Consider the following 21,686-nt stretch of genomic DNA (forward strand, 5'->3'; position numbering starts at 1 on the left):
GTCTGCTTCATTCTCTGTAGCTAGCCGTCTGCCGGCCCTAGGGCCATGCTATGTTCCTGTCTTCTGTTCACTCCCCCTTCAAGGCAGGCTGGACCCATTGCTGCGGGAGGAGGAGATGCCTCCTGCACGTCCCTGTGAATCCAAAGCCTGCTGCTGCCACTGCCGCTGCCCTGGCTCCTTCTGCCAAACTCTAACTGGAACCCTGGGCACAGACGTGTCTCATGCCTTCCCCTGCCCTCCTGTTGCATAGCCGGGGATTTTTCAGGCAGATCTGAGCTGCAAGGGCTCCCTTGTTCCAAAAGGGTGTGGAGACAAAGGGAGAGGACAGTGATTCTCTTTTATGACTTTGATCTGCACCCATTCAGTACAATCGCATTCCCTCTACAGTCCACTGCCCTGCCTTCTTGGCACTGTGGTGGAAGCTGACAATGTAACTTTAATATCAGCCTGTGCTAAGCAATTTGCAAACCAGCTACACTGCCATTCAACTATCCACAATTAATTAAATTCAGATAGATATGCAGCTCAAAATATTTTATTAAACCTTATGCCAAGGACATTCCTGAAAGTCCACAGGGCTTTATTTAAGTGGAGTTTTGAACCTCAGGATTTTGGCATGTTAATCTGAAATGCAGGCCAGGAAAAGAAGTTTCATATTATGTATGAATCAGTAATTATTCTATTTCTTATTTTGTTTTGTGACTAATTTTTAAAGCAAAGCTTCAAAATGTATAAAGTAGCTATTTCTTGACAGCACTATGAATTGGGTCAAAACACGTCTATCTCTCTGATCTGTGATCAAAACCAGGCCATTCATGAAGGCTTTTGGTTTTCCCCTACCTCAAAACTAAAAACTCTCCTTTTTTTGTTTCCTTTCAGCATCCTGCTCCCCAAATCTGCAAACTAATACTCTCTTCTATAAAGGAAGGAGAGCACAGGTTCAGACATAAGGAACCTGCATTTAGAACTGCCTATTTTAGGTTACTGTATGTAACTGAACATACTCTATATCAGTATTTCCATCAGTGTTACACATATGCAATTAGTGCAACTAACATCAGTATTGTAACTCGATTGTGCCCAAATTGTACAATTCCTACAAGCAATCCTTCTGAAAAAATTCTTATATAGACAGTAATGAAATACTGGATTTTTTTGAAGAGTGTCTGTACTGTCGTCACTTCCTGCAAAGCTCATGAGACTGGGATTCTTATTTCTACAAGGAAAGATAGAAATGATACCTAAAGCTACCACTGGCATGGAGTTTCAGGTTTTGAATTCCACTATGCTAAGTAAAATGTCCAGTGTAATACAAATGTACAGTGATATGACAAGTCGGAACTGGATTCTTATCTTTTCCAATGTCCTTTGTAATTTATAGTCAATTTATAGACTTTTTTTTTGCAGTTGGGATAGTGTGAAGGGTAAAGGAAAAATCAGATCAAACATAGGTAAGTATGAGGGTGAGAGGTATGTACCATTAACATGTATTCAAAAACTACTTCTTGAGATCATAACCTTTATTTCTGACTGGCAGAGAAAAAATTAAAAACGATCCTGTTACTACTGGTCTAGCAATTATGACACTCTGATTATGCCAGATTAGTAATGTTGTGAAAGTATAGGGAGATGAGTGAATTAACCTGTATACAGATTTTTCTTTATAAATAGATCATTCCAAATCAGCAAGAAACTACATTCACTACCATACTTACTGTTGCAGGCATTCATCTGACAAGTCCTTACAAGCAGTGAAGGAGACAGACCACTACACATTGATCCATTTAATGTGACATATTGGCCCTTTGCTGTTAGGTTTTGGCAGGCAAGTTTCCTTCTCTGGATTCCAACACCACAGCTTACTGAGCACTGTGAAAGGAAGGATGCAGTCAAACTAAACTTGGTGTCCCACACCACACATGCTAATTTTAAACTAGGTTTGGGTTTTGGTTTTTTTTCTCTTCTGAGAAAGCAAGCATACAGTCTAGTTCATACGAATATTTGTGTTATCCAGATATTAAACTCTCTCCACTTTTCCAGGCAATAAGAATATAAGACAGATAATTTGTTCCAGCAAGCAACTCAGGAACAATTAAAATAACATGACAGTATTTCTTTATGTCTAACCATGGGCAGAACAGAGCAATGAGATCTAGTAGCTAAGAGAAACAATTCAGCATGTTCCAAACAGTCTGTGTCAAATCTCCCAACCTTCTCTCCTAGCTTGTACTGCATGAACCTTTAATTGCAGCTTCTAAATTCAGTTTTATAAATCTTTTTTGAATGGGGAGTGGTAGGCAAGCCTGCATTACATGGGACAGAAGGGGGACATATTCCAGAGTAATGCAAAGATATGCTTTTTGGAAGCTGTACTATGAAACAACTGATAGCTAAACAGGTCTGGTAGAACGCGTGCAATGCATTACAGCCTCTCGTTCAGCAACTCAAACACAGCTCAGGAAGGGGGCTGTGATCAGTCTGGTTGTAGGCAGGTGTGCACAGCAACTGCATGCACAGTTTAGTCCAGGTACATGCCTTGCAAAACCTTCAGCTACCCTGTGAATTTGTTGCTCCAAACATCTTATTCGCCCAAGCAGAAATCTTCAGAGCTCATGTTGTAACAGAGGGTTTTGGTTCACCCTTGTCAGGGGCTGCTTACCTTGGACCATTCTCCTACAACTAGCTGAGGAGGACAATCAACTTTTGCACATGGTTTACTAGTTGGCAATTTAGGTTCCAGGCAGGTGTCATCGGAGTGTTTCAGGAAACTTCCATCCGTCAACAGCTGCCTACAGTACACTTTGCGGGTCTGAATCCCTCCTCCACAAGTACGTGAACACTAAGGAGAAAAAGAGAACATAGCATGTACACCTGCATGAACATCTGGGCTCACCCATCGCACTTTACACAAACACTGTAAGCTCCCCCCAGCCCCTGTTATGCTCTCTTGAAAAATGACATCTACTTTTAATTCAAAAGCAAGCCGCATGTAGAAAATTCTTCAGTCAAAATGTTCAGGTAATATATTAGAGACGATGAGAACCTAACTACTAAGTTAAAAAGTCACACCACCTGAATGCAATTAAGTAGTAGAAATCTTAAAGAAAAACATGCATCTTACATGCAGATCTGCCTATGTCTCGCATCACTTAATATATCTGGTGGGAGTTTAGGAAACTTTGTCCTGGAGACAAAAAAAAACGAGGCAATATCTCCAAAAGCAGGTTGTTGCATTTGTAGAGCATAGAAAGAGAGGTGATGTCTGGAGTAGCTGGTATCCAGCCTTCTGAAATCTTAAAAAGGACATTCCACCTCATCCTGTGACTACCCATTGGCATTGTTGTCAAAAGCAGTATTTTTGACCCTGGATTGGTTTGTTCTAATGAAATCAGTTGAAACACATACCAAAGTTTAGGAGCGACCTTCCACCTTATTCCACCTAGAGAATTTCAAGTATGTCGCCAGAGGAACACATTTAAACTATTTTTGTAACTCAGTCATACCTGTTGCCATTCCTCAACATGCCAACCAGGGGGACAATCAATCTGGTTACAAGCTTGTAAAGAATGAGGCTTTTTGTCTTTGCAGTCTTCAGCAGCAACAGCAGATCCCCCCGGCTGCTGGCAGTACACATCTCTCGTCTGTATCCCAACTCCGCACGTAGCTGAGCAGCGTCTCCAGGAGCCGCTTTGCCACCTGTTCCAAGAACAGAGACAAAAGCCCACGTTTTAGCAACTCACCTCAGATGGAGGAAGGAGCAATCATGTCCAAACAGACCCTAGCGAAAAATAACTGAAGGCATAGTTATTGATAGATGGCTAGAACATCCCTTTGGTTTGGCTGTAATGCAAAATTATAAACTAGATTTATAAACTTGCAGGTAACAAGGAAATGCAGAAGTTATTAACAATAAAGTAATAAAGATTCCTTTCCAGACAAATTCAACTCCAGCATTTACTTTCAGAATGCTCCTCATAAAAAAACAGCAGGTTGGCAGCCTGCTGACGTTTACCTTTATAAATGTAAATATGTAAATAGACCTTTCTTACATTTACAAAATTTCATTTAAATGTGTATATGTTTTCCATAAAACATCCTGTTCCTGTTAACTTATTCTCTACGTTTTGCAAGAGGAGGTTTCTGCAAACACATAGAAACAATATGCAAAGGATCAGGGATTCAAAAGTGTGTAAATAAGGAAACACATGTCAAAATTTCACATATGGCCCTTTCAAGTGACCAAATTAGCTAGGTTTTCTTGGATTTGGACTGGGTTTGTTCTTTTCCCAGGATCTCCAAATAAACATAAGAAGCCATAAGAATTATTTGGGGCTACTAAAGAAGCATGTAATTAAAATAACTTTAAATCATAATTTCACTTTTTTTATTCGGTAAGGATAGAAAGTAAATATTCTCTGTTTTTTTGTGAAATTGCCTTAAAATTTTCCTTCTACCACTAGAAGACTTATGGCTGTTTTTCCAACTCTAGCAAATATCTGCACAGAAGAGATTTATTTCGGAAAATGTTCCCTATTTTATTGGTGAGATGTGAAGGGTGGAAAAGGAGTGAACAAGACCAAAAAAAAAACCCAACCCCAAAACCTTGTTAAAGACAGAAGTAGTGAAATTTCATCCCAAAGCAAGACCACAGTCCTAAAATCTGAACCCTTTCTGAGAAAGCCAATGTTTATTTAAGTCATATTAACCATTTCTTTGCCACAGTATGATTTCATTATTACAATGTACCTTGGAGGGCAAAGCTTCATATTGCAAGTACGAGCCATTGGTGGTGGTCTCTTGGAATTGTCACACAGGGTTTCATTGACGGCTTGTTTCGTCTCTACATGCAGGCACACTGCAATCGCTTCTTGTGTTCCTGAATTAAAAAGGAAAACACCCATGAAACACTGAAGATGGAAGAGATTTCTGTAAAGCTTACTCTTGAATAATACTCAGTAAAAAAGTTCTAAACACTGAATTAGATAGCAGGCTTAGAAGTAACATCTCAAGTCAAAAGGAACACAGAGGTAGTTTATATATTTAATGCTCGAAAGATATTTGTGAACTATACCTAGCACTTTACTTCTCTAATATTTAAAAGGCTTGATTTGACACTCTACCTCTCTGAAAACCAACAGAAAATAGACTTCTCTGGCTGTCCACCATCAGATGCTTCATCTGCCTGGTTCTGTGATGGTCCCAAGTCAACTACTGGTTTCATTGCCAAAATCAGGGTAAAACTGATTACTTCTCACTTACTTTGACTTTAAGGAGCTAAAGATCTGCAAAAAATGTAATAAAACTGCAGAAAACTTGCAAAACTATAGTCAGGACAATGGCTGACTAAACATAGAACCTTTCTCATAGGGGCTAAGAGATGCAATAGTTTTGCTGAAGGCAGCAAATCTGGTGCAACCTAGAGCTTTCCTCAACTCATGACCATTCTTGGCACCTTCTGATCTGCAGCTCTTGCTACCTGGATCTTATTACTGAAGCACGAAAGATTACTAATACTCAAATTTCTATGAGTCAAAATGAAACGTAATATGTTTGCTTTAGAACAAGTCAGCTTAGCGAATACACATTTTGTGAACTACTTTTATTTTAAACCTACATAATTATCCAATTCTATATATCGTATTTTTTAGTATGAAAGTCTTGCTCAATTTCAAAGCTTACTTGTATGCACATGAAAGACAAGATGATTTCTGATGTACTTGGGGGATCCTGTGTATCTGGGATGTCCTATATAAGCAATGCTAATGATCATAAACCTGTAGAACAAAAAGGCACTGAAATAATAAAATACCTATTTTGTTGCTTCCAGGTAAAAATGGCTTTTGAAGAGTCACAGTTTAAAGATTTTTAAACCATTTCCTTCCTACCTTTCACCTATCTCCAGTGCTTTTGTAAGGATACAAACTTGCTTTCAGCAGCAGGTTATATTTCTTTTCTTACAACCAACATCTAAGGTTTCAAAGGGAGTTAAATTATTAACTAGAAACCTTCACTAACCACTTCATGGTATCACCTATGACATTACCTCCAAACATAACCACTATTGTTACACAAAGGCTACAATAACTATTCCTGCTTCTGTGTCAACTGTGCATGACGACTGGTTTCTTGGCACTGTTGATCATCAGCCATTCTGATTTCAGTGGGCTCGATGAAATATCCTGCACCAAAAGTTTTGTCTCCATGCCAATGGTCCATATTTCTGTCTTTTACAACACATTAATGAGCATTGTCATTCTTCTCAAAAAACAACGCTGTTTGTTCCATCCATAAACAATTCTGATGTAGTCCAGCGTATCAGCCATCCCAGGCCGCAATCCCTCTTTGCGACACCTGAACCAGTCCAACTATTTCAGACACTTCAGCAGTAGACCGGCAGTGATTTTCACAATAATGTAGATTCCAATTTCTCTCAGGCTCTCTGGTACACCCCTAGATCCCCGCTGGGACTCGTTTTCAGTTCAGAAAGACCTTGTTATATAAATTTTTTTACTACATCGACAAAGTGATGAATTTGTATAGAACAGAAGACCTGACCTTAGATATGATTGACAACTTATTCAGTCTCTTATATCAAAGTATTGATAATTACATTAATATAGAACACACGCATTGAGTAAAATCTATTTTACTAGCAGGACTGAAAAGAAATATTTAACAGCTAGTACCATTACTATAAGGCAGACATTGAAATGCCCCAAGAAAGACAAACCAGTAAATAAACATGGTTTCTAGAACTCTACTATTTTATTCCAGACTAACAACCATGTGTTTGTTTAAGAGGAGCAGCTTCCCTGTCCCTTTACATAGGAAATGCACATCTGACTGTCTACAGGAGAGAAATAAAGATTTAAAAAATGTGTTCTGGCAGAAACAGAATGACATTACCAGACAAGCATATCAAGCATCCATTTAATCTCTATTTTAGGTCAAAATCTACCCTATGCTACCAACCTTCAATTTCACTGACCTCACTGTGTTCCTATGGGAAAGCCACACTCAGAGGTGATGCTGCTCTGGAACAGGTTGCAAGGAGTAATATCTTCTTAATTTCTCACATGAAGGAGGGGAATGAAATGAGATTCCTTTCAGACCATCTAAATCGGCAATAATCCCATGGGAACTTTTTATCCCCGCGTTACAAAAACTAAATTGGCCAGCCAAATGAACAAAAAGCATGTCACACCAGGTGACGGGTTTTGCCTGCAAGTTGCCACCTGGAGTTCATTAAGCCACTTCTGCCTTGCAGCATGACCTACCTAGTTTTAATTGTGTTACCAGAAGAAAATCCCGATATGCAGTGTATCTTTCATTTGACTTAACTACAGGGTGCAAACTGCAGTAGTGATTCCTCCCCACAGGAGCCTTATTGAAAGAAAAATGGCACCCTGTTTTGATGCCGTAAATACAAAACAGATATTAAAGAGTTGTTAAAAATATACCACGCGCTCCCTTCCTGTTCCTTGGGTCTCAGCTGGAGGACTCTATTCAGTAAATAACTACACTTAATTGATGCAGCGTTTGTTTGAACTTAACTGTCAATATGACTTGACAATTAATCAGATTTCTCACCCCAAACTGTAATTTTCCATTAGTTGGGAACTTCAGTCACTGATACATTTCTTGTTCAATGTCGATTGGAAGATGGAAAAATCTATTATTCAAACAAACGAAGTTTTATATGTATGACTTTCTTGGCTTATAATATAAACATAGTAGATAATTTAACTAAAACATTATGTATGCAGCAGGGAGCATTAAGTATTTTTACAGTAATCTGATGCACTATTGTAGTAATTATCCTACTATTCAGTGAAATAGAATATTTTCTATTTTAACCCAGCATCCAAACCACATACATTTACATTCTTTTACAAGCTTTTCTGTGCAGTGAAATACACAGTGCACGAAGCTGTGTTAAAAGATCAGAATGCTTGAAGAAAGCCCAGATTTTTTGTTTCTGCCTTTTTTAGAGTACAAAGAAAATGGGGGTGGAAAGTTGCTGTGCAAATGGTAAGAGGGTGGATCTGTTCTCTATAACTGGAAGAGGAAGGACACTCATTTATTTCTATCAGATAGTGTCAGTTTGGTGACTGCTTAAAAATATGTACTATCAGCTGAAAATAACTCAGGAGAAATGCCAAGTCCTACATATGCTTGAGCCTCTCTGCAAATCTATCAAAACTGGCAATGTTATTTATAGTCCTTCTGTAAAGGAGTAAACAGTGTCTGCAGATAATGAAACTAGTGATAGGAGTAACCAGTTATCAAATTGCCTACAACACTCTTGCAAGTGCTCTCAACTTTGTATGTGACTCTCAGAATGGTCATTGTTTTTCTTAAGAGCCCTTAAATTTGGCTAGAATCCATTGATTTTCTAAGAATCTCAGGTTTCTTACAAATAAAATAGTAAACTTTTAGCCATTATGATCCAGACAAAAGCCTGAAAACACAACCTGATTGCACCCTAAAGCTTCCAAAGCCACAGACTATAGAGGAAACAACAGGAAGTGCATATGTATTTATTGTTTAATCTCATTATTTTTAAGCTGATGTAATGACTTTAGGGGGCTTGAATCATAATTTTTGAAGCATATGGAATATAAATAATAATAATAATTACATTGAACTACCAAAATTGTCTCTTGCAATTAAAGGTATTTTCGAACAGGGACCCAGGAAATGTTCAGTTATTTTTTTTTAAATGGAAAACATAATTTTAAAATATTTTAGAGCAGTTAAATGATTGACAACACTAAAGAAATACTACAAATTACAAGAAAAACATTTCTTCTCCTCAGGCCTACTCTTTATTCTGATTACGACTTTTACTTCTCATGAACAATACTATGAAAATTAAACTTCTGCTTATACTGGGGGCTTTTGCATCAGGGCCACAGTTCTTCAGATTTGGGAAAAAAAAAAAAAAAGAAAAAAACATTCTGGGAAGCTGAGGGCAAATCCTGAGATCCCCAAGCACACGGTTGGCTTATTTTCAATTTGGGATTTCTTCAGGCACTGAAGACAAAATGGATCTTAGCTTTCAGGATGGTTACAGAATTTCCTATGGATGTTAAAGGTGACATCTGCCTCATGACAAACTGGCCTGGACAACTTTTATTTGCACTCATGGAAAGATTGATGAAAGAAGTATTAATTATGCTAGCAGGCATAACACAACGTAGCAGTCCACAAAAGCAGCAAGTTGTACAGCACTCAATAAGCTGTGTGACAAGCCACACAGATCTGGTGCAGAAAGCACACAACACCACCAAAGACTCATGTTACTAATGCTCTAGAACCTGCTGAATATGACGAACTGGAAAGTAAAGATGATGTTTGATAATGCCTTGCAGATCACTCTATCTCTGTAATTCTAATACTTCAAAAAGCAATGTTTCCATCTGTATTTTTACGTCTGCTTTGGAGAGGGACCAGAGGAGAGTTTGAATTAAAAGTCTAGTCTGTATGAGGATTTAAAAAAAAAAAAAAAAAAAGGTGCAAGGGACAAGCACTGAAACAGAGATTCAGTCCTTGCTCAAACAGTGGCTATAAAGCTTGCAGCCTACATAGACCCTGCAGACTTTTCCCTCATTCAGAGTCAAGCACTAAGAAATGGGGGTGGGGAGTTCCAAGGATACTGAAAATCCACAGGAATTTATTTTAATAGCCACTGCTAGATACATACATACTAGAGAAAAAGTACCTAATATAATTTACATTACACTGGGATATTCCAAACTCAGACAACATTTATTTCTTGTAACTGAAGAGTTCATCTAATTGAAATGAGATTTGAACATAAAACTTAGCAGAAATGGATCAACTCCTTTGAACTACACAATGGAAAAATAGTAGACAGTGAGATCATTAGTTAGTACATTGCAGTAAGTTGGAAACAGAAGAGATGTCTGGTTCCCTTAAAACTATTTATCGGCAGGTAATTTTTGGTCTGTTTGAAAGCCTTTGCCAAGGCAGCAAGACGACCAGAACTGATAGAAGGAAAAAGCACTGCTACCTAACTAGCATAACAGCACAGGGACTTCTGAGCTGTTCATTGATAAAATATCCTGACAAATTCCCACATTTCCCAGGAGCATCACATAAGAAAAATGTCTAGACATAGTACCAGTGATACCACAGAAGCCTCAAGAACACAAACTGTTTTCTTTTAAACTTCTTCAGATGGATCATTTCTACTGTGTGTCAGACAAATGGTTGGATTACTATGAACATTATGAACTACTATGAACTAGAACAATTCCGGGTTAGGCAACCTCACAAATTCATGAAAGCGCCAGAAGTCAACAACAGAATTCACATTCAGCTCCCTCAGGAACAAAATTAAGCTGAGCACGGGATTCTGCTCATCGGTCATTTTGAAGTTCCTTCATGCCGGCAAATGGAACTACTGTCTTCACTACAGGCTCCTTAAATTACTGTCAGCTTGCACTTCGAGTGCAAGTTTTTATGTGAATGTTTTGGCATGGACAAACTCACATGTGAAGATGCAGGCAATGCAAATGTGCACATGTGCAAGAGCAGGCAAAGACTAGAGATTATTTCAGCCTAGATGTCTACTGATGTCCTCAAAATTAAAAAACTTCGGAGTTTTAGAACAGCTCTGACAAAGATGTTGACTAAAAAGCAGTAGTAAAGTGTATTTAAGATGTCAATGAAATGATTGTACATTACAAAAATCAGTTGAGATATGAAAAAGAGAAGTACAAATTTAGTAGCAATGAAAGCCTTGTTTCTGCTTTAGAGTATAATTTCCTTACTTTTGAAAACGATTCCCTCATTAAAATGAAGAAACAGAGACACTCAGTCACAATAGCTGTCACTACCATCACGCTTTTATCCATACGTACTTGGACTATAGCCTCTTCTACCTTGCCAGTCATAACGCCCACTGAAGGTAGTGGAGGGAATGGGATGCATCAGCTTTTGTGATGACATGTGCTGCTGTTGCTATGGGTCAACCCCATCAGTAAACAGCAGTAGTAAATGATAAAAGGAGGCACTTATCAGTCACTTACCATCCTGCTGATAGCATTCTGAGGCATCCCTCCCAGCTTCTGTCTTTGAGGTTTGAACTGGTGAACAGTACAAAGGAGGCTGCTTTCCGTGAGCTCTAGACTGGCTCTCTGCTTCCAATTGTTTCTGTTCTCCCCTTTTCTACATTTTTTATTTCTTCTATGGGTACAACTGTCTTCACTTCCCACTGATGTCATCAGTCCTGTCATATATAGGTGTGTTCACAATTCCACTGCCTCCACTTAACACTTCATAACTCACTTGTGTTCAGTCCCAAAGTACAGTATGTAGTAGCAACACTAGCAACCTTGTCTAGTAACATGTACTTAAGACGACAGGGAGATTCGATTACATCCAAAAAGGAATGTGCCTAACTACTTGCAGACAGATGTATGGCACAGAGTTCCTATAGAGTGATATACTGTACCAAGACCTAAACAAACTCCCGTTTGATCTTCATGCTGGTCAGACTGAAAGCAAGTCTCCCTAATTACAACTTTGTATCCCTACTGTACTGCAGAAAATGGCAGCATTTTGGAAGATAAGGAATAATTAACATGGGCATTTTAAGTCTGAAACTATACACTTTCAGTTCTTAGGAAAAGACAGGTCATCTAAACATGCCCATCACCAATGCATTAAACATGTTGGTGCCACCTGGCAGCCGAGACTCCTGCAGCAACAAGACTAAAGCAAGTTGCTGTATCAACGACTTCTCGCACCTTACTTAACCAAATAAAGTTGGTGTTTGAACACAGGATATAAAGGAAACAAAGTAGTTTGAAATACTCTGGATAACCTAGAAATAAGTTAAAACTTGAAGCTGCATGTTTCCCTACAGATCAACATAGTTAATTTAGGGTAACACTAACAGAAGACCCAACAATGTCAAACAATGCCAAATTCTTACAACTCAAGATTAGTGAATGAATAAATAAATAAAGGTACCTCCAAGACATGTGGCTGAACAAGGAGTAAAACCAATGTATTCCCAGTCATAAATCACACTGCCATCTTCAGCATGTGAAAATTCTGGTGTATAGGGGACAGGATCACTGTCACAGGATGCCTGGTGACAGACTCGTTCTGTTGGTGGCTTCACATCTTCACATTCCTCCTCAGGCAGTTCAACCTCAGTCTGAGTAAACACGAGAAGAATTCGGCATTTCACATCTCGCACCTGTATGCCATTGCCACACGTGGCACTGCATGGAGACCAGGGTTCAGGAATAAACCTGCAAATAATCACAGCGCAGTAAAAACACTGTCATTTTATTCCATATAATTGTGTCTGTGTGCACAGTTAAAACATAGCTAAAACACATAAATGTATGTTTATACACAAAGCAGACAATACATAATATTATTTGATGCTTAAATAGAGTGCATAATCAAGCGTCTTAAGTCTTTCACTTGCCCTCCATCTCAGACCATTTCTCAAAATTCACAAAAAAAAAAAAAAAAAAGATGTAAGAAAAGATCAGAAAGAATCATGAGGAATAGGGAAAGTTGTATCCTTTTGGGGGGAAAAAGGACATCACCTAAATCTTTTCTCAAAATCCTTCAGTGGAAAAAAAGGAGAAACTGCATGAAGACATATCTATAGAATATAAAATAGCTCCCCAGGTATGCAAACTTAGGCATATGCCAAAAGTATATTTGCAGTTTGTTTAAATCTGAGAAAGGCCATCACCTTATGTCACACTAATAATCTGCAACCAGGCAGAAAAAAAGCACTTTTCATACCTAGCTAATCTCCAAAGCACACCACCGCAGGCTGTTGTTCAGATTTAATCTTGAAAGAAGCCTCTCATCTTCAGTAAAGAGGTCTAAGCAGCTCAGTCTATAATCTATCATTTTTTGTTAGAAAGCATTTATACTCCTGATGAACTATAGTAAAATCTTATTTTACAGATCATGAATTTACTGAATAAAAGGAGGTTTCAGTCTATAATATTCTCTGACTTCGAGGGTCACATTAATATCTGATAGCAATGGCACTAGACTCAAGGGGCTGAATTTCATCAATGAAGTCATCGGTTCTACGGTACAATTTATGAGAAGTCAAATATAGAATTTCATAGGACATTCTTTCAAAGGGTTGCAGTTGCTCTTTTTTAAATGTCCAAATGCAGCTGATGATCAAAACACAAAAGGGAGATACATTTGACCAATACTAAAAACATATTTGGAAGGAAAAATCCAAATTAGGATTCAAAGATTTTCTCCTTATCTTTGATTAAGAATTATCTTTCTCTTTGCTGCAGGAAAGCTGCCCTTACAAGTATAAGAACAGTTGTGCAAGACAAAAATCAGTATTTACACTCTGCATACACAGTAAGCATAGAAAAATGTCAACACAGCGTGGTTGATTCTGTGGACAGTTTATCATCTTGAGCCAATAACTTCTTGCCAGTATATACAGAGGAAGAATCAAATAGAAGAAAGGAGAACAGATGAGTGGGTAACTCATAAGGGTACTCTAACCCAGCCCTTGGGGTAGTCACCCAAGCAGTGCTTGGGATCGACCTCAAGACAGACTGTCTGCTGTGGAGGAGACTACTCCCATTGCCAATAAAGGTTACAAGGTAACTGGTTATTCTTTAAGGACATATTGGTGAAATACCTTTACAACTCTACCATGAAGATAAATAAAGATGTCAAAGCCCGCCACTTCAAATCCTTGAACAGAGCCTCAAAACTTTAGTTAGAGCTTACTGGTCCTTGACAGACTTCAGTAAATGGTGCGGTATCCCCAGCTCGTCCTGAAACCAGGGAAAACTGCAAGTGCTCATCACATCACAAGTCTGACTACCTTTGAAGTAGATGACCAGACTGATTTTTATTGGAAGAGTATTATCAAAATGGTAGATAGCTATGTCCTACAGTGATAACATCTGTGTAAATGCCCTACTGGTGCAACCTAACAACCCACAGAGTCCAATGGCACAGCTGGTAGAGGTCAATGTCCAGATGCTTTTGATAACAAATTCTAACTGAACATCTGTGGGAAAAGCTGCAAGGGAAGGCTTTCTCTTATGACAGCAGATAAAAATCAGCTTAACCCTGAAACATCAGATCTTACAGTCTTTTCAAAGACAGCCATGCAAACTACTGAGGGTGGCCATGGATAAAAATCACCCTCATCCAACAAAATGCTTAAGCATGTGCCTACTTTAAGCACATTAGTAGTCCTTTGAAGTCAATATGACTATAATGTGTTCAGAGTTAAACTTGTGCTTAAGTGCTTTATTGGACCAAGGCCATTGTGCATAGGCTTAACTAAATTATGACTTTCCTTTCTGTGTAAAAACCCTCATATAAGTCCATTTGTAGTTATGTACCTAATTTAAAAAATAAAATTGATGGACATTTATAGTTTAAAATAGTTGGTTGGTGTTCTGACCACACCTAACAGTTTGCAGTCTGAAAGCAAATAACTTTTTTGGTAAAAGTATGAAAGCAACATACCAGAAATTAGTGTTAGTTTTGTACACTGTTAGTTGAATACAATCAAAAAATAATGTACGATGCATTCTTTTGAAATCCTATATAAATGAAAGGAAATTCTGAACCACAGCAGTCCTTTCACTCAGCAACCAATTGATTTATAAAGAAACTCAGAAAATTCTAAGCATTTTTTCTTTGACTTCTAGCAAGCCTATATTATAATTGAGGTTTTCCTGTTGAATATTAGTGTCTGGTATTTTTTAGTGAAGTGCAAAATTAAAAAAAAAGCCACCCGAAATACTTTTTATTCTACCTTGGCATTTGCTAAACTAGTCACATGACTATTTAGGTATTAAAATCCTAAATTATAGAACTTTTCTAAGGATGACCGAATTGAAGTCCACTGTAAGTACCTTCAGCAGAAGCCAATGGAGACTGCTAATACAAAATTAGAGCAAGGAACTGACTGGACAGTGAGGAAGCTCTAGAGTTTGGCACTGTATCTGAATTTTGAGTTCAGGCAAATGATTTTTTAATTTTTATTTTTTATTTAACATAAGCACAACCAAAGCCTGTGACAGATCATTAAAGCAAACTCCATCAACCTCAGAAGTGATGTATTTTTTACACAGTGGCATTCACAGCACACATGTGGCAATGCTTTGGACACATCACTTCCCTGAAGCAAATTCACTCTGCCTTTGATGGGCATACACTCAAAGTGAACTCAAGTCAGGATTAAGAAGCACCTAAGCACTTGTATTATGATGCCTTGCAGATCATCAGGAATTTATAATGGAACAGATAAGATGGTGGTAACTCTGAAAATTTTCTGAGTTCTTTAACTAAGTTTGTAGATGAGACTCCTCTTCTGATTAAAAGAAGAAAAGAATGGAAAAATGCAAAGCCGAGCAGGCACAATTTTCACAATCAGCCTTTTTGTACAGTCATTCTTCCCAGTGCAATGTAGAAATCACATGCTCCTATAATCATCTGCACAGGTATAAATGATGTACATACTACAGATGCAGTGGTGACTATGTCCATGCTGCAGTGCTATTAGTCTAACACTAACGGACATGTCCATTCACCTGGCACACTCCGAAAAAGCCAGTGCAGGATGACCTGGAAAATGACATGGTGTCTCTTAATATTCTTTTTCAGCTTCCTCATGCCTGCAGTTCTTGCTTTCAGTTAAGACAGGAAATGCCTAAATCCTGAAAAAAAGGCTGCTCTTGTGATATTTCCCGTCCAACCCTACTGCGCCAAGGGGCCTGGATAAAAGTTTGCAGAAGCATCTAAAATGTTGGCTGGTTACTGGGGCAGAACTTCCACGGTGCTGGCTGGCACCCTCCCCCTCCCCTGAAGCACCACCCTTGCCTGCTCTAAGCAGAGCTGCACCGCCAGGTTTTATCAACTTGGAGTGTAAAGTGTTGGAAAAAATCACTAGCCCTTTTCAGAGAGGCAGCTGTGAAAAACGTGTAATTCTCTATCACCAAAGGCACAATGGGGTCATTTCTGTGAAAATGACTCAAACGCAATGAGCAGCAACCTTTATGAGAGACACCGCATTTCACATTCAGCGACTGCAACTCCACAAACCTAGTGATTACTTTTTAGCTCAGGTTGCCGAAAAAATATATCAGCTTTTGAAAGCATTTAATTTTGTTCTAAGCCATGACAGGGAAAGGCAGCTGACGTGTCTATTTCTTTAACTTACGATTAATAAAAAGGATGCAAAAACCTTGCTGGAGCTTCTCTGCGAATCCCACTGTAACTAAGAAGGCTCGAGGGAAGAACGTTTAAAATAATGATTGGTATCAACTGTCATCACATTCCAAAACTAAAAACTAAAAAGGTCAGACTTACATTTTTCTTGGCCTCACTTTAAGGGCAGTCATTTTTTATTTTGCTAATAATAAAAAAAAGCAGCTTTTGAACATTCCCCCCTCTATGTAAATTCAGGACACCAGCCATGGTAGACCACAGCAGCAGAAGTATTTATCTTCCACAAGCTACTTTTGGCATATCCACCATTTGTGGGTTCTAAAACACAGCTGCATTTATTCTCTTATTCATTATCAACTAAAATATCACACGAAAGCATAGAAAGACAGTTGTAATAAAAGGATGGAGTAGAAGTTGAGACTTAATATTGCAGTTTAAGTTTGGATGACAAGAGACTAACTAAAATTAAAAGCGATGGCATTTTACCAAGGAAATCATAAGCCTCATGCTAGACAGAGGTGGGCTATGAGTTATCACTGCGCCACGTGTAAATTAAAGAAAACAAAGTAAACCAGATCCCAACCAGAGGGAAATCTTGTTATAATTTACTCTGGGAGAAGCAACAACCTATTGTTACAGTTTCTTTTTAAATCCTAAACCCTGACCCAGAAATCTCACTCCAGCTGGAAAAGACAGGAGCAGTTCGGGCATGAGATTTGAAGCGCCTAGTGAGAAATTGCTCTGTTTGCAAACCACTGTCCACATGACCAACAGGCAATCTGCACAAAGGGATGAAGTCAGGGATCAGTTATTTCTCATTTCTCCTTACCTGCCAGCTTCCTTAGAAGAATAAAGTAAGAGCAGGTGGCAGCAGAAGACGGGTAAAAGGAAACTAAAGGGGAATCTGACTGCAGCGTTAGAGCTGGGTCCCAGGAGAGCCCAAAGTACCCAGCCTAGGAAAGCACAGCACCTCAGCAAGACCTCAGTAAAGAGAAGGATGGCAGAGAAGAGTCATCAGCAAGAAGTGGCTGGAGAAACCTTTCAGACTTAGGTGAAGATGCTTCTGGAAGATGCGAAGGAAAGATTCTCAGAACAGGATGAAGATCATGAATGAAAGATGGAGAAAATCTAGGTCTTCAGAGTAAGTGAAGAAGAAAAAGAGATCCAGGAAACTGCAAAACTGCACAGCTGTGACACGACATGCACTGAGAACTCAAACACATGGCGGCATTCACACTGTGAGGCTGCAGTGGAATACATCAGTCATGTCTAGGAAGGCATGAATAACTGCTTTCTTTGTGAGGACAAGGTACAAGGGAACCCATTACAAAGTTTCCGGCTCAGCTCTATTATATTCTAAATATACTCTGAACCAGCATGCTATGTCCCTGCCAGTCCTCCCTGCTTGTTCTGTCAGACTGCTGCTGAAGGATCCTAAAAACCTAGAGACTGCATTAGCTCACGGTTGCCACAGCATGAGTTTGTAATGCTTGAGATCATTTTCCTTATAGCTTCATGCTGAATCCTCTTCAGAGGTGGCCTCATATACCTTCATTCTGATATGCTGACATTCAACAGGCACATTTGATTGCATCACCCCCTTCGACAATCACACTTTAGTTTTATATCTTTGCTACTACCATGCCTGAATTCAGGGCCACCAATTTGGACAGTGAAATAACTGCTCACAGTAGGTTGACACTTGACTTCAGACGCTAGAGTAGGGAAAAGTTTAAAGCACAGTCACCATAACTATGCAAACACCTGTTTGGCAAGAGGTTTCTTCTGTGAGTCAGTGCAGGTGTAAAGATTTTATTACTCATGATCACACCTGTTAGTGCATGTGTGCCAAAAATCAGGAATAGCTAGATGGAGGAAGAGAAATAAGTTATAGGGCACACACCACTCTCAGAGCAATATAAATCCAAAGCAACTTCAGTAAGCTCATCTGAATTATTTTAAACTAACACTACTACAAATGAGTGCAGAACTTGGCAAAGCACAACAAAATACTGTTCAAAACCTCTCGTGAAAACCTTATAGAAAGTTACTACTTTCTAGAAAGTTATATACTATATATTGAATATATTAGATACATATATCCCCTGTGTATGTATCATGCCTATAAGTAAGCAGTTGTGTGGATGCCCTAACATACAAGGGACGGGAACAAGTGTAGCTGGATTTAAGTTATGCTTTCTTCCCCAGGACTTAAATGTTGCAAGGCTTACCCCCATCAGCTTTTAAGGGGACTCACAAAATCCAGATGTTATTTCACACATACACACGTGTAAAATATCACAACTGATCCCCATAGATTCAGCTAAGCTCAGAGATCAGTAGGTTTTTCTCACTTTCTTTACGCATTGGTCTCACCCTCCAAGGAAATCCTGGCAACCCTACAAAGTACCTCTTAATTTTTAATACAACCACTACATTCTTGAGGTAACAGCAATGACTGGGATAAAACTGAGTTTATTTAATTTCCATCTGCTGAAATGCTTCCACATGCATTAATTAGGGCTTAATTAGGCTAAATTAAGATCCCTTTGCATTGCTTGAATGATATAGGGATATTATAATAGCGTAGCTCTGTGTCATCCAGAACAGGAGCTCCAGAAGCAAAACTATTTAGACATAAAATTAGGAACAGCTCACAACACAACTCATCTCCCAAGGAGGACCAACTGTCAAAGCAAACTGCATAGCAAGAGTCATTCCAGATGATATGCAAAATATGCCGGAAATGTTTCTTCACTGTAAAAGACAATGTACGTACGTTGGCTCTTCTGAGACTGTTCTGGTCTCCTCCATTTCATGTGCCTGTTTAAACCATGGCAATTTTGCTTCCACAGGATTTTTTTCTGGAAGAGAAAAAACCCAAACATTAAGTAATTCCTCCAAAACCAAAGCAATAGATAGATGCTAGCATTATTCACCTTAGCACTTCACACTTTACATTGCCTATTGATCTAATGCTTTTGAATAAAGATATACTGGTAAATAAAACATAATTTCCTAGAAAATTTCTTCATCATGTTTGAGCACCATTCTGACACCCCTTTTTACTGAGAGGGTACCAGTAATCCAATTTCCATTCCTGTTTAATCTTTTACTTCTTTCCCACATCTTCCCCAAATGCAGGCAATTTCTATTAGATTGTAGCTTATACTTCAGTGTAATGGATTATCGTCATAACTTAAGTTTATAGCTGAAAAAGAAGCCAGAGCATAGCAAATGTACATTGCTCTCCAGATAGACTGGCTTCATTAGAAAACTTTCACAGAAAATGTTTTTTTGCTGAGCTATCCAGCTCTCCCAAAATTGGAAATTAATTTAAAAAACAACACTAGCTTCTTTTATCTGTCTATACATCCTACACTTCTGTGTTGCTTTTTCCTAGGAGTACTGTAAGCCAATTGAAGATCTGCACCTCCAAACTTAAGTAAAACCCCAGAAGAAGGTTCTTAAAATTTCAGTGCTAGTTTCTACTTCATGGTTTAACCCTGAATAGTTTTCTGCTTGAAGAATTCTCTGGAGTCTGAAAACATCCTGAAGAGAAACATAGGGTTGTCTACACATAGGTTTCACTTTGTCTATGTAAATCTTTATGGTGAGTTGTGAAGGTCTGGGCCCAGAGGGACAGAAGTAAGCAAGGGACAAGATATACTGTTTTTTCCCCTCATCTTTGTTTTTTCTTTTGACTTCCCATGCACTGTTTTATTGTTTTATGCCTTACCAGCTCTTTTAGAGAATACTTGCCAATTTACATCATTGCTATAGACCTTCTAAAAATGCAGAAATGGAGAATAGAGAAGGAAACCCGTTTGATTATAACTTAATGAACTGACGAGGCCCACTGAGAATGTTGACACATTTAATGAGATGCAAACAAGACAGATGATACATATGGAATATCATTACCATTTCCAGTATTACTGAACAACTCCTCCTCCCCATGTTGAACTCATTAATTCTGGTTTTCCCAGTTTGACCAGGCTGTATAGATTTAGTTAGCATGTTCACCTCATGACAGTCTGGCCACATTATCAGCAAAAAATATCAGCAGGGCACTTTTCCTAGCACCAATAATTAAAATGCTTGTTTCTGCCAAGACTGAAATAAGTCCTAGTAAATTCCAGCTTCTGGCATTTCTGAAAAAGGTTACCAGGGGCTTTTAATTCTCGTAACAAAAATGTAAAACAATAACAGACCCAGACAAAATTCCAGTTACCTTTTGGCTTGTAACACGGTATTGGCACGATGCACTCTTCTTTTATATGTAGTTTAAGTTGTGGATTACAGCCACCGACATGCTGCCCACGGTGGTCAATACACAGCACTACTCGGTAACGCAAGCCTCGGCCACAGGTCACTGTGCACTGCAGGAGACAATGCAACCATCTCACGCTGTTTCTTTTTTATTATATTTACAAATACTGTTAAAAAGCAAGTTAGAAGTACTGATGAGGTGTTCACTAAAGTTTTTCTACAATCAATCAGGTATCAGAGACGTATGAATTTGTCCCTGCATTGCTAGGTGAATAAAGAAAAAGTTGATGCTGGAAAAAATGTCTAAGTTTTGGGAACGCAAGTGACTTCTCGGGGTTCTGTAAAGCTTATCTGATTGGCAACAGTCTGGAACAGAGGTGGCTATATACTGAGAATATGCTCTCTCACAGTGGTCATTTTCAGTTAAAGCTGGGTCAGACGTGCTGCAAGAACAGTTTCTTCACTGTATATCAGTGATGTCATTTGGAAGAACTATGGAATTATAGAAGTGTTGAGCTATCTGACTGTATCAGATAACTACAGCCAAAATAAGTTGGCTTTATGTTCTTGTTACTATAATGGAAGGTAAGAATGCTGGAAAATCACCCTTGCAGACATGTCAGCCCCTAGACAGACTTGCCTTTAGCTATTACATGCAGTGAAATATTACATTTATCAAGAACTGAGAGATGACCTGATTGCGAAGGGGCCTGACCTCTGGCTCTAATTCCTCCTCTGTGTAAAGCAGGAATTCCACAGGCATAAATAATTCTATATGCAATTTTCTCCACACAGACATGTTAATATTTTGATCATCAGGCCAAATTACTTAGCGCAAACTTCTCCTAGTACTATGAATTACGCTTGCAGGGCTTATTTTTCTAATACGCCTGTGCTCACAAATACATGGTAACACAAGACTAGAGGCTTTCTTTAGAAAACAAGAATAAAGGTCCAAATTACTTTTCAACTTACTTGAGACCATTCCATTGCCACCCATTTAGGACAATCAAACAGATTGCAGGTTTGAATCACTTTGGGCTTAGGGGCATACATGCATTTCCATTCTTCCACTTGCAGTATCTCTCCATGAATGGTCTCCTCTACACACACAAAACTTCTCCTCTGAATACCACCTCCACAGGAAACTGAACATGCAGTCCAAGGGTTATGTTCCCACC

The 21,686-nt window shown here is 38.7% G+C and overlaps 1 protein-coding gene across 4 annotated transcripts in view; it reads right to left on the bottom strand.

Annotated features, from left to right (window-relative positions):
* Positions 1 to 21,686, bottom strand: part of ADAMTSL3 (ADAMTS like 3) — a 189,098-nt gene that overhangs the window by 32,422 nt on the left and 134,990 nt on the right. For all 4 annotated transcript variants that reach the window (XR_012652786.1, XR_012652785.1, XM_075045138.1 and 1 more), the window contains exons 13-20: positions 21,481 to 21,685; positions 20,468 to 20,615; positions 19,013 to 19,097; positions 12,004 to 12,290; positions 4,747 to 4,876; positions 3,504 to 3,696; positions 2,660 to 2,839; positions 1,716 to 1,869 (exon numbers count right to left, since the gene is read on the bottom strand). Coding sequence is in view for 2 of the 4 variants with exons in the window: in XM_075045138.1 (XP_074901239.1) it covers positions 1,716 to 1,869; positions 2,660 to 2,839; positions 3,504 to 3,696; positions 4,747 to 4,876; positions 12,004 to 12,290; positions 19,013 to 19,097; positions 20,468 to 20,615; positions 21,481 to 21,685 (1,382 nt within the window). In the remaining 2 variants the exon portion in view is untranslated. The remainder of the gene's footprint in view (positions 1 to 1,715; positions 1,870 to 2,659; positions 2,840 to 3,503; positions 3,697 to 4,746; positions 4,877 to 12,003; positions 12,291 to 19,012; positions 19,098 to 20,467; positions 20,616 to 21,480; position 21,686) is intronic.

Source organism: Buteo buteo, chromosome 13 (assembly GCF_964188355.1).
Source record: "Buteo buteo chromosome 13, bButBut1.hap1.1, whole genome shotgun sequence".
Taxonomy (NCBI): domain Eukaryota; kingdom Metazoa; phylum Chordata; class Aves; order Accipitriformes; family Accipitridae; genus Buteo; species Buteo buteo.